Source organism: Fistularia commersonii, chromosome 13 (assembly GCF_037954325.1).
Source record: "Fistularia commersonii isolate RoL2024-O1a breed Wild chromosome 13, RoL_Fcom_v1.0, whole genome shotgun sequence".
NCBI classification, from domain to species: domain Eukaryota; kingdom Metazoa; phylum Chordata; class Actinopteri; order Syngnathiformes; family Fistulariidae; genus Fistularia; species Fistularia commersonii.
In genome coordinates this window covers 10,181,061-10,193,741 of record NC_141296.1, presented here as the reverse complement: position 1 = coordinate 10,193,741, position 12,681 = coordinate 10,181,061, and the positions used below count along the sequence as shown (strand labels likewise).

At 37.0% G+C, this 12,681-nt stretch overlaps 1 protein-coding gene across 1 annotated transcript in view; it reads left to right on the top strand.

Annotated features, from left to right (window-relative positions):
* The window catches only part of slit3 (slit homolog 3 (Drosophila)), a 222,396-nt gene that overhangs the window by 151,011 nt on the left and 58,704 nt on the right, over positions 1-12,681 (top strand). The window contains exons 7-8 of the mRNA XM_086158069.1: positions 7,547-7,618; positions 11,719-11,882. Coding sequence (XP_086014195.1) covers positions 7,547-7,618; positions 11,719-11,882 — 236 coding nt within the window. The remainder of the gene's footprint in view (positions 1-7,546; positions 7,619-11,718; positions 11,883-12,681) is intronic.

The following is a 12,681-nucleotide window of genomic DNA, read 5'->3' as shown; positions in this document are numbered from 1 at the left end:
AAAGTTGGCGTTAAACCCTGTGGGAAAGTTCAAAAATGAGACAATGGAGCCACTAAAAGCCCTTAAGTCTTATACTTATAGACCCTGAAAGCCAGGTTGAGACCTCTTAGACCTTTTGAGCACCATGTGAACATTATCAGGGTCAAAAATCACTTCAACATATGATCTTGAATATCCGGAACTAAAGAGATGAGTGGAGGTCAGGAGTGTTTATTCACATATCTAATTCTTCATATGTTTTACTGACAGATTCGCAAACTTCCTTCACATCAAATAATACATCATGCAGAAACCTCTATTAACCCTTGTCCAACAAATGTAGACGTGAGCATGCACAGAATTCAGATACATTCACTAACACCTCCACATACAGAAAAAGTAACAGAAACCGGTTGATACAGTGCTTCAAGAGAAACAAAGTACTGGCCAACTTATCTCACCGATTAAGCAAGTGAGGACACACTTTTCCAGCCCGGTTTTAAGTGCAAACATCCATGTTAGCACCGAAAGACACAAATAAATAATCATTTCTACCTGAAGTTGGACTGTCCTTAAGGGTTCTGAAGAAACCGATTTTTAAACAGCCTTGTGAGGTACCTGACTATAAACAATATGTGTTAATAGGCTCTAAGTCATATTGAAAGGGATTTGAACAAGTATATGATTGAAGAAAAGAAATATCTGTGCTTTCTCCCGACTCTGCTCTTAAAGCTTTAATGAGGCCTCGGGGAACATGTTGTAGACTCTTCACTTCTCAGGGCTTCAGCCCTTTAGGATGTTGGCCTCTTTTGATTGCCAATGTGAGAAAGCATTAAAAGAAATTAATTCCCCCTAGAATTTGCACCAGTTGAATGCAAAATATGTTCGATTAATCTATAGAGATGTGCAGTGTTGCAACAACATAGATTTCACAGGCTGTTATTTTTGCCAAGGAAATGTATTGTTGCCATTGCATGCTCCATACAGGAGAGCTACTTTGTCAACAACTAATGAATGATTAAGAACTTGCTTGGAATTGAATGTTTCCATTTGTGGAGAAAAAAGGATTACACAAGAAAAGAAACATTTTAATGAAACCTAAAAGAAAATAGCAAAGTGCATTTTTGATTATTGTACAGTTTGCGTAACTGTTTGATGCTTCTTACCAAACCAAAAATTCTTTTTCAATAAGACATCACTGACATATATGAGTGTACTGACATTAATGAACAGTACAGAGTATTTGGTACGAAGGTACTATGCTTCTAACCAAATTAGAAATTCCTCTTCAGTAAAGTAAATAAATACCGCTGTTAAATGACAAATGAAAAAATGTCGTTTTAATATTTGTGAGACAACAAAACCAAATTGATAATTGATTTGAGAGTTTATCTTGATAGACAATTTAATTTTTCTCCGACTCATTCCATACCCTTGGTTGTTGCTTGCTTTCTTTTGAATACCATTTGCACTTGGGCTTTTTTAAGAATTAATAAAAACATGTAATCCTGCACTTACCTCTCAACTGCATCTTTGCTTAAGGTACTGGTGCTCAATGATGTTCTGCTCAGTTTCTTTGATGCAGAATATGAGCTCTTAATGCCCCTTCTGAACATTAATTTTGCTCTGCATTACCATTTTTATTGTGCACAAGCAGTATTGAATTGAGGTAATAAATTCACATTTAATGTAATTTTGTCATTCTAGCTCTTTTTCTAATTCTACACAAGTGTTTTTTTCAGGCAACTCAAATAAATATCATGCGCATGTACCATGTGCAGGAACTCGTTATAGTGATGACTGAAATGAGTGGTTTTACGGTTCTACGCTGGAAGAGAACGGTAGATGAAAGCGTGTAAAAGTCAAAATGTTGTGGCTAGAGTAAGGTCTTTTGAGCTAGAATTCTACTAAGTGTATTTTTTCTTCAGAAAAAAATCAATTAAACCAGTCACTAATATTCTGAGTCTTATACCTGACCATTTTATGGCGTTACGGTCAGCCTCACTGACAATAATGTTGTGCTTTTGAAATATGTGGGTAGGTTCCTACAAAAAATAAACAGACTTTTTATCGGCAAGCAGTTTTGTGTCTAAATTCAGAAGCACAGAATACACACTTTGAAACCAGGAGTGAAAGGGTGTGTCCAGTCCGATCTGCTGCTGACACCAGTAGTCTACAAGCTAAGATGTGCATGATGGGGTGAAAAACCCTAAAGTCATCCAACCAAGGTTTCATAACACCAGAAGTTTCACACCCGGGCAGAGATATAGAATTAGTTACCGTTTTTTTCCTATTGTGGCATATCAAAATGTCCTCTATTCAAAAGCCTATGTATTCCTCTTTTAATGTGCTGTTTCATTAACAGAACCATAACTCAGTGTCTGTGCGATAAATACCACCCATATAACAGCTTTAATTTGGTAGTTTTACTTCGATGAGCCAATTATGCCGAAAGACAAGTTGGCTCTGCATTACAGTATGTGAATATACATGGGAATTTTCTTTGAATATTTTTTTACTCTTCGTAACACTTCATACTGTACTTTACTCTAGTAAATAATCAACAACTGAATATAAAAAAGGAAAAAATAAAACCAGCTGGTCTGCCAGATACACTGATAGAAACGCTTTCTTGTCTTGACAGTATAAACAGAAACTAAAGAGGTGGATAAAATCACACAACACACAATGATCCCACGTTGCGGTTAAGTAAAGCTGTTTTGTGATTTTTGACTTACGATACTGCCTCGAGTGTTCTGAGTTGACTCCAATCCTTTTCATAGATCATAACAAATGTTAGTAATTACAAGAGTGAAAAATCGCATTGAACCTGAAGTCAATATCAGCTGTAATCACAGGCATAAAGTTACATTGCCGTGTTGTCTTACAAGCACTGTAGTAATTTAGCCATTCTGCCTGTTTATTGATCCTTGTCTGTTTAGGCTGAATGAGCATGATAGACACTGATAGAAAATTTACTATTTTACATACACATGCAGAAAATCATAATGACAGTTTACATTTTGTTTTGCTCAAAATGACCACATCTTGAATGACCAGTGACTAACGGACATATGTTAATATAGAAATACTTAAACCAGTAGTTACTTTGTACATTTTTTAAAAATTATTTCCAGATTTCATTCATTTTGACCTTGTATTCGTTAGCATTTATTCACAGTATTTCCATATGAATACTTGATCAGCCCACAGGTTTTTTTTTAATTTATCTTTTTATGTATAGTATTTTTTGTCGCTTTTTTTCCTCTGAACACTTCCTATAAGTGTTGGCAGGAGTCAAGTAAGATCTCTGTGTTTCACTCAGCAGATTAAGTTGGGCAAAATGGGTAGGATATTGAACCGCCAATCAATGAATCAGCGAACAATGTACTGCATTTCAGACCTCTTCAACAATTTCCAATTTAGTAGTTATGTAAAGTGGTGCTCTTTCTTCACTAGGTTTCTTTGGCCATATAATAATTCTTACATGGCTGTAAAACCTCACCCTCATGCAGCGCTTTCCTTTTGTCTTCAAATCATTGGGTTTTATTGTCTGTTTTGTGATCAGTTGATAGGTAAACAGATGTAAATGTAGGGTTCTGATATATACCAGGAGTCCAGAGGAATCCGATAGCTTTTGTTTTACTTGGACTAGCAAATGCAAATTGGTCTGGGGATGTCCGACTAAATTGTAGGCTTTCTTGGTTGAGAATTATGATTTTATAAGTATTTGAGGAGGTTACATGGGGTCATGCACTCTTAAGTTGAAGTATAATTACAGACTTGAATAGTCTGTGCAAATACCCTTAAAAGTATAGAACTGTTGTCACAATACCATTGTAATTGATTACTGAGCCGTACATGATTGTTTTTTTTGCTTCACTTTAGACTCTTCTACTGGTTATGCATCTTCTCTCAATCTGGATTGTTTGCCGCAGTATTTGAGCTCACTTTGAATTTTCTCTCAATATGCAAAGTAAGCACGGACAAACAGTCCAAATATTAACTAAATAAAATACTGTTATGAAGGGTCTGTTTATTACCAAAGGTATTTTGCATACCCTGTTCAGTACAATTGCTCTAAAAAGTTGTGCAAAGGATCTTTAGACCTTTATAACAAGACAGTTAATCTTGCGTATAGGTCTGCAGGGGAGTTGGATCGCCGAGTAAGGATTTGACCTCGGTGTGTAGGCTGCAGCAAAGACACACATGATAACATCACTCTCCTTTCTCTTTCACACACACACATGTACAGGCACAAGCACACACACTCATTCTAAAACACACACACACACACACACACACACACAGGCGATAGCATCTCCCTTGTGGGTTGCCACTAAAGTGTCTCCTCCATCACTGACTGTAGAGACCCTTTTACGGCAGCAGAAAGACCACCTCATCGAGAACACACAAAAGCACATATGCAAACATGCAGCGGAACTTGCTGACTCAACTCAATAATTCACATATAAATGTAGCGCATGCACATGGAGTACAAGTCTACAAAAAAAAGCACGTATTGAGGCATCATGGATCCGCTCTGCAACACCACTGCAGCAGCCACTGCAGCTTTCAAATTTATGGAAAAAATAGAGCTGAACAGACTTTTCACAATGGAAACAATGTGTATCTTAAATATTGCTGGGTCAACCAGGCTTTCCATTTGACTACTTTTGAATGCTTTTTTTGTTTTGTGTCCCCCCGCCCCTGCAAATATTTTATCCGTTGAACAGGATTCATAGCAGAAATGTACACTTTCATTAAGGTGAATAGTATGATTTACACAAATTTGTTTTGTAATGTTCCTTGAGATGAGCCATCTTTTTCTATCATTGAGGGTTTTTGCACTTGAACTGAAAAACATACATTGTTATGAAGAAAACTGACACAGGGGAAAACACACTGTTTTAAAATGCTTGTTTCTGTGCTAATTTGCATCCCTGTCGGAGACATTTGTTTTTTTACACAATATCATCTGGTTATACAAACAGCTCAAAATGTTAAAAGATCATAGTAAATGTTAAAAGCTCATACTTTAGCATGCAGTTTTCCAGAATCCTGATCTTGGTAATCTGTTCATCATTTTACTGGTATCTTTAACTTCCTGACTTAATGCTGTTTATCCTCACATGACAGAAGAATGTTCGAATAGGCCAAAAAAGTGATTATAATTTTTTTCTTCTTGAGCATTTTGACTATTGATTCTACACAGGATGTTAAATCCTGCATGTTTTAACATTTATGTCAGTTGTGAAATATTAATGATATGAATTATTATATAGCCAATGCCCTGGTTTGCACCGTGTGACTTTGTGGCCAAAGTACAGTAAGATCCGTCAAGATTGCAGGATTGTTTGGTTAAGACTAACATGGGATGATGAGCTATTTGACATTTTTGCAGGCCAGAGAGATCAGAAATTACTTTTAAGTACTGAATAAACGGTGAAACTTAAACCTCTAACTGTGGTCTAAGTCCACACTTTAATACAGTTAGATATTCAATCTAATTGTTATATTTTGAGTCTGGGACATGATTTTATTCTCTATGTCGTGTGCTTTTTAAAATGATCTGATCATTTCAACCCTATAGTCATTCCCAAAGCTGCAGAGGTGAGAAACATATATAACAGGCTGAAGGAGGGGGAAGATATAATTTAAAACAGGCTGAGACTCTTAAAGGATGTTTTAGTGTTTATCTTGGCTTAAATTAATTCAGTTACAACTTTATTTAACTTTATGACAGAAAGATTTTTGGGGGGATGGGGGTAACTGACAAGAAAATTGTTGTTATTCCACAATTAAATTATATACACTGTGTGGAATCACCTCTGACAGGCCTGACCATAGCAGCACTCCTCATGTCTGTGTGTTTTTTGAGCGAGTGTGAAACCCGATCCGTCTACCAAGGCCACTGAGGCTATATTGGCAGAGAGAATGTATAAAGAGAATTAAAGAAGTCAAGAGAAAGAAAAGTAAAAACATCAACAGGGTGAAGCAAAAGCTCTATTTTAAGGATGAGTGGGTGTTAGTAAAAGCAGAGTAAATGCCTGCTGTTGGGTCTATTCTGAACAGGCTAAAGTAGATAAATAAACCCCGCTTGGACTTTGTTGGTGAAATATAAACTCTTCTTCTTGTCTCCGCATATGTTGCAATTCTGTGGTCATGCCAATATTGTAAGACACAAGCTCCAAGATGGTTTCAAAAGTGAAAGCTTAATAATATGCTAATGTGCAAATGTATGGATTTGACACATAAATGAATGTTTTTTACTTTGGTATTAATTGTTTTTTGGCTTATGTTGTTTGTATTATATTTATGTTTTCTTATATTGATAGTTTATTAAATTATTCATCACCTGAGACACAAATATTCATGAGGTTATGAATGGGTAAACACTCAAGCTTTAGTATGATTTTAGAATTATTCTATTGTACTTTAACTTAAATACTAACCAGTAATTTTTTTTTGTCAAAATGCATCTTTCATGGCATATTGTGTTTGTTTCCACAATAAAGATAGGTCGAATTGGGCTTGAATGGATTGAATATGCCTATTATCCTATTCATATTACGTCATGTGTATATCATATGCAAAATATGTATATATATATATATATATTTTTTTTTTATATATATATATCATTTTTTCATCTCCCTGGATAGTATCGATGAAACAGCTGTATATGTTGCAATGTTTTGTTCCTCTGCACTCGTTTCTATATCAATTTCTGTACATAAAAAGGCTAGAATCAATCACTAGTGTGTGTGTGTCTGTGTGTGTGTCTGTGTGTGTGAAGTTGAAATGACACTCAGTTGAGTCTTCCATTCCATTTTAGATCAATACTACATATGATACGGTGTGTATTTTATGCCAGAACTAATGCTCAGAGACAGGAGTGACTAGGATGTCTGGCAGAGATGGGAAATTTCAAAAAAGTTTGTGTTTTATTGTGCAAAAACAAAAAGTCATATGGTAAGACTCAGTGTGATTTCAACCAGGATTTGTTTTTAGTTTTCGTGACATTTTAAATACCATTGCAAATATTTGAAACTGATCCTTTTATATAATCCCGGATTTAAAAATTGTGGGATTCACAGTCTGCCCATCCGAAAGTGATGATATTATTTTATTTTGGGTTATATTTGCTGTTTTCTTTATTCCGAAAACTGTTTGTTTTGTTGCTATGTAACCCTAGGTAAAATAGGGTAACTAAAATCAAAATTTCTTCCAAAAAATATAAATAATTTGTGAAATACATGATCAATAATAATATGTAGCAGAAAAATATTTATTTCCTTGCTTTGCCATGAGTCATTTCAAGACCCCTCAGTGCAAGAACTATAAAGGAAAGTCACCAATCTTTGAAATTTCATTTCTTTTCTTGGAACTCTCTTTTCCCGAGAGAGGTCAGAGAAAACATGACCTTGGTTTTGGAAGAAATTTAACTTTACTTGCGTCAAAGTTTAACCACCAGACCCATAAGTGGCACCGGACCCTTCCTCTAACAATCTGTTTTTCTCCTCTCTTTTTATTTTTTTCTGGATTTTCCTGTTTCTCTGTCCAGCACCCTCAACAACAACAACATCAGCCTCATCCCCCTGTCCAGCTTCAACCACATGCCTAAACTGCGGACACTGTAAGTATAAAAAAATGGCTACACAAATACATGCAGTCACACACATACACACATAAACATGCGCAGTTTAGTGTTCCAGAGGATCAGTGTTAATCCCATAAAAGTGTTACCTCTACTTGAACCTTTCAAAACGCCCAACAGGACCTGAACCATACCTCCAATGCCGAACCCAAGCTTTAAAGCTCAAAAAGTTCTTTATTAAGACTTAAAATACAATTACAATTATATACAATCCTCATGACAAAAACCCAGGGTTAAGCAACCAATGCTGAGAAAAAACCACTGATGAAAGTGCCTATTGATCTAAGTGTTGTTGTGATTATTGTTATTTGTTTCAAAATGGATTTCAGGGACTTGCATTTAACAAGTGCAAGAAGTTGATGGTTGTGTGACTTTGCAATTTGCTACGACTTCAGAGATCTATTAAGTGTTTGCACATAGTTGGGCAAATTCCCAAGTTCATCACCAATATGAGGTTGTTTCCTTATAGTATCCTTTTAGTTGGGAAAGTCAGGGCAGGAGGGGAGTTGCCATCAAAATGATTTTAATTTTGGTGGCGTCACCACATAGCCATTAAAAAGGAGATTTGTGTATAGTGATTATTGCACTTCTCTCTTTTTTCTGTCATGGCAGTCAGTAGTCATTAGATAGTCCTAGAGGAAAAAGTATAGTATGAATACCCCTCTCCTCCATTTTGTTTGTCAACAAGGCAATAAAACCTGACCTTGTTCTTAAACCAATTCTGTGATTGATTTCCGGACAAAGAGACAATGATGACACAGCGCCTCTTCAAAAGTTGTGAGACCTCAAATATACAGAGCACACAGAATGTAGATGTGAGTTATCAGCACTTTTTCTTTAGTGGACAAAATGTTCAGAGCATGACACTCTAAACACACTCAAATGCTAACACATGCGTACACACACACACACACACACACACACACACACACACAGGCTAATTACCAGTTTAACTTTTCATCTGGATGATGGCCCTTTTTTGCACACTATTATCTACTTATTATCTATTATCTAAGAATCCGTGTGTAATTATCTGTTTATGTCACAACCACCTCTTTTATTGTTTCATGAACGTAAATAATCATGTGGTCACGTAGACAACAAAGATAAACACATACAGAAACACACGATGATTGACCCAGCAACGAACACAACACACTCGGCTAATTGTAACCTCATTGACACTAAGGAAATCTGCTTCGATTCACTGATGTGTGTGTGTGTGTGTGTGTGTGTGCGTGCGTGTGTTCGTGTGTGTCATCAACCGACATGAGTTTCAAGCCAAATCAGCATCTCTGATTGATTAGAAGGAGGATTTGATCTGTGTGTCTCAGTGTTTTGTCTGCTGAGAGGACGATCTTGTTGTTGCCAAGGAGATGGCACGATATCTTGAGAGACTCTGCCCATAATCCTGCAAGACTGTGTGCGAGGCAGACCATTTGTTGCATTCCATCTGGCCAGACTTGAGGTTGAATTTTGTCAAACCAGCGTGTATAGTGGGATTTCCTCCCCGAATCATCATTTTTAGGACGCACTAGTGTGGTCACGCGAACCTACTTAACATTCAAAACGGGGATTTCCCAAAAACTACACACACAGTCTCAGAAATCTTTTTATTCCATGACCATTATTCTCTTAAAATATGACTGGCAGCAGCCAATCAAATGGCAACAATTTATATTTCCCTCATTCTGCTGCACCTCCATTGGTAATATGGCTTGAAATCAGCCCTTCGAAATTGGATTTCAGGCAGCACCACAGCTACAAGTTGCCAGCAGATTGAGAGCAGAGTTACCAATATCCAATATCTTTTAATCAGAAGCCCTCGACTGCTTCTATTTTCTGTCAACACTGAGTGACTGTCTACTTTTATTTCCTCTTTCCTCCTCTACCCATATATCTCTTCCTCCTTAATGTTTCTGCATCCCAATTCACACACACCCATTTTCCTTTTCATTTCTTGCTCATTTTTCCAATCAGTCTCCTATTTTGTTCCTTGCTATCATGACTTTTCTCATTTCATCATCACTCTGCTGTCATTTCATTTGTCATTCCACGGTTCTTTTTTCATGCATTTCTGTTTTATCCGAGTCTTCTTGTGGCCACGTTTCTTCCCACTTCTACTTTTTTTTATTCTTGTCTCTTCCTCACCATGTTCTGCATTTGGTGTTACATCTTCATCACCCTTGACCTCCTCTTGCTCCTCATCTTTACTGTCTTTTTGATAAGTCAAATGTTCTTTATCTCTGTTACACCAACTGCATTGCATATTCATCCTTCTCCTCATCCTCCTCTATCTCTTTCTCTTAAACAGTTTTGGGTCCCTCTCATTTTCTCACCCTTGGATTCTGCCATTAAATTCCCAACTAATTTAATCAAATGTTTAAAGATGTTCCTGATTTGTTTAGGAGGTTCTGGAGGGGCATAATAAAAATGTTCACCTCCCATGCCACTTAGAGCTTATGATGCCCTTTTTGTCAGATGTATTTCATATTTGTCTCCATCTCCATCTCACTCTTTAGTCATCTCCACAATGACCATGACTTTTAAAAGCAAGAACATCACTTCGTTTCTTGGCTATTGCACAAATGTTAAGACTAGTTCCTGCAGCCTCGTTCTCTGCGAGTGTTTAAAAACTGGTATTTGCCTTGTTGCATTAAGGATGTGCCCAGTTGCCCTAAGGGACAAGTTCTAAGCATGGCGTCGGATCCCGGCACCCATTAAAAAGATAGACATTAACAAAAACCCCATGAACTAAACCCTGAATAACCTGTGTCCAATAAGCACTATAAACCCTATCAGACTGACTCAAGAACACTGCCAAGCACACAAGCACAGCACTTTCTCTATGCCCCCCACCTGTTCCCATTCTCCCCTGTGTTTTAATCCTACTTGTCAGTAATTAAGGCTGAGCCGGGGGTGGGCTGAGACGTGGCTATCTCCTGGCGGGGGTTTGACTATAAACTGGATTTATAATAGGGGAGAGGTATTAAAACCACTGCCCCCACTGCTAGCATCAATGAGCCCATCTCTGTTCCATAACAGGATTTGTCCTCTGCTTTATTACAAAGGGAGGCCTGTCTTCTGAAAGGCTAGATATCCCGTCTGGCATACAATACGCTGACAAGACATTGTGCCATTTTTTTTCCATCCTCCTCCTCTCTTGCTTCCTCTTGCTCTTTTCTGCCTCACTCTGTTAAGGTGTCAACCCCAGCCAATGCAACCTGCCGTGAGAAGAGTATAAGCCCTAAAGAGGGGAAAAAGATCCTCTGATGTTTTCTAGTTTATATTGTAACAATGCAGATTGTTATATAATGATGCGGACAATGTGAAATGTTAATTGACTTGTGAATATACCTTTCATCAACTTATGTGGAAATCATTTTTGTAATATTATCTAATGAGACTGTGGTGTTACGTTTTTAGATTTCGTTTTTCAAATCTCAAATTTTCTTCATTTGCGCCACCTGCTTCTTGATGCGGGGAATTTTAATATATTCACTCAGGTTACAAGATATTACTAGAATGGCTAGAAATACTCAAAAGAAATAAGAACCATCCTTCCCATTTCATTTATTCACTCTGGTTATTAATGCAACAATTTTTCCTTCTTGTTTCTACATTGTTACATTCTCTCGCCACACTTTTTATTTGCGCTTCATATTATGCTTTTCTCACATGTGCATGTTCTTATTCACTACCTTCATTTTGATTTATCTCATTTCACTCTCTTTCTCTCTTCCACTTTTCTCAGGTTGTCTTGTCAGGACAGATTATGAATTGTTTGTATTTGTCCTTTCTTGAAAGAGAGTCATATTGTCATAGGCCTTGTGGAAATGAGTGCTAAGGATATTAGTATTAGTGTGTGGGTGTGTGGGTGTGTGGGTGTGTGTGTGTGTGCGCGCACACATACATCTTTGTGTGATCATTTGCATGTGTCACCTAAGACTGATCAGTCAGTGTCCTCACATTAGCATCACAAACGTTTCGGCATTTCAAAATCTGACATAGGCAAATCAATTAATGTTTGGTTCCTGTCTGATGGGTAGATAATTAATCCTCCCCTTTGTCTTTCTCAGCCGCCTGCACTCCAACAACCTTCACTGTGACTGTCACCTGTCATGGCTCTCTGACTGGCTCAGGGCGAGGCGAGGTCTGGCTCCCTTTACCCAGTGCATGGCCCCCGCCCATATGAGAGGTCTTAATGTCCCAGATGTACAAAAGAAAGATTTTGTCTGCAATGGTGAGTTCTCCTTCACAACTGAAGCTATCCAAGATTCATTTATTACAATCTGATGCTTCAACTTTCAGTGTGTCATTAGTCCATTTTCTTTGACATTTTGTTTTGAGGTGGGTCCTCAATACAAGACATACAGTGATAAAAGAATAAAAATTAAATGTATGCTTTGGAATAAGCCTACATTGACTGTCTGTCTCACTAGAGGTTAAAACTGATTTAACTGAAACATAACTACAGGTTAGATAATGACAGAAAGCGTATATTTACAGAACAAAGCTAAATTTTGCATCTTGTGTGATGTTTGAGGCCATTGACAACAAGCATATTGAGAAAACGGCAACAGTCTGTGCTTGAAGGATGCTTGTCCAATGGCTGCCATTATTGCTGATACAATCAGTAATGGTTTGTGTAATTTAGAACCTTCAGAACAAAAAAATATCCGGTGTAAAAAAAAAATAAAAAATTGAAGCACATAAAAAAGTGAAATTATTTGATTTAAAATGCTAATTGAAAAAAGATGTTGGTGGAATGCTTTAGTTTTTTTTGTTTTTTTTTTTACATTTTTTAAATGCATGAGGAAAACAACAAAATTCAGCCCTGGAGCATAAAAGGACACATGTTATAATAAAGATGATTTCCCAAATCCAAATAAATGCTGGCAATTAAGATTGTGATGCTGCTTGTGATGATGCTAGAAAGTTTCAGCAGAATCTTCAGTTCAACTGAATGATGTTGACAGTGGAGACTCTTCAACAAAGAGTTGAAGACAATCTAACAAACCTCAAGGCCATTATTACAAGAA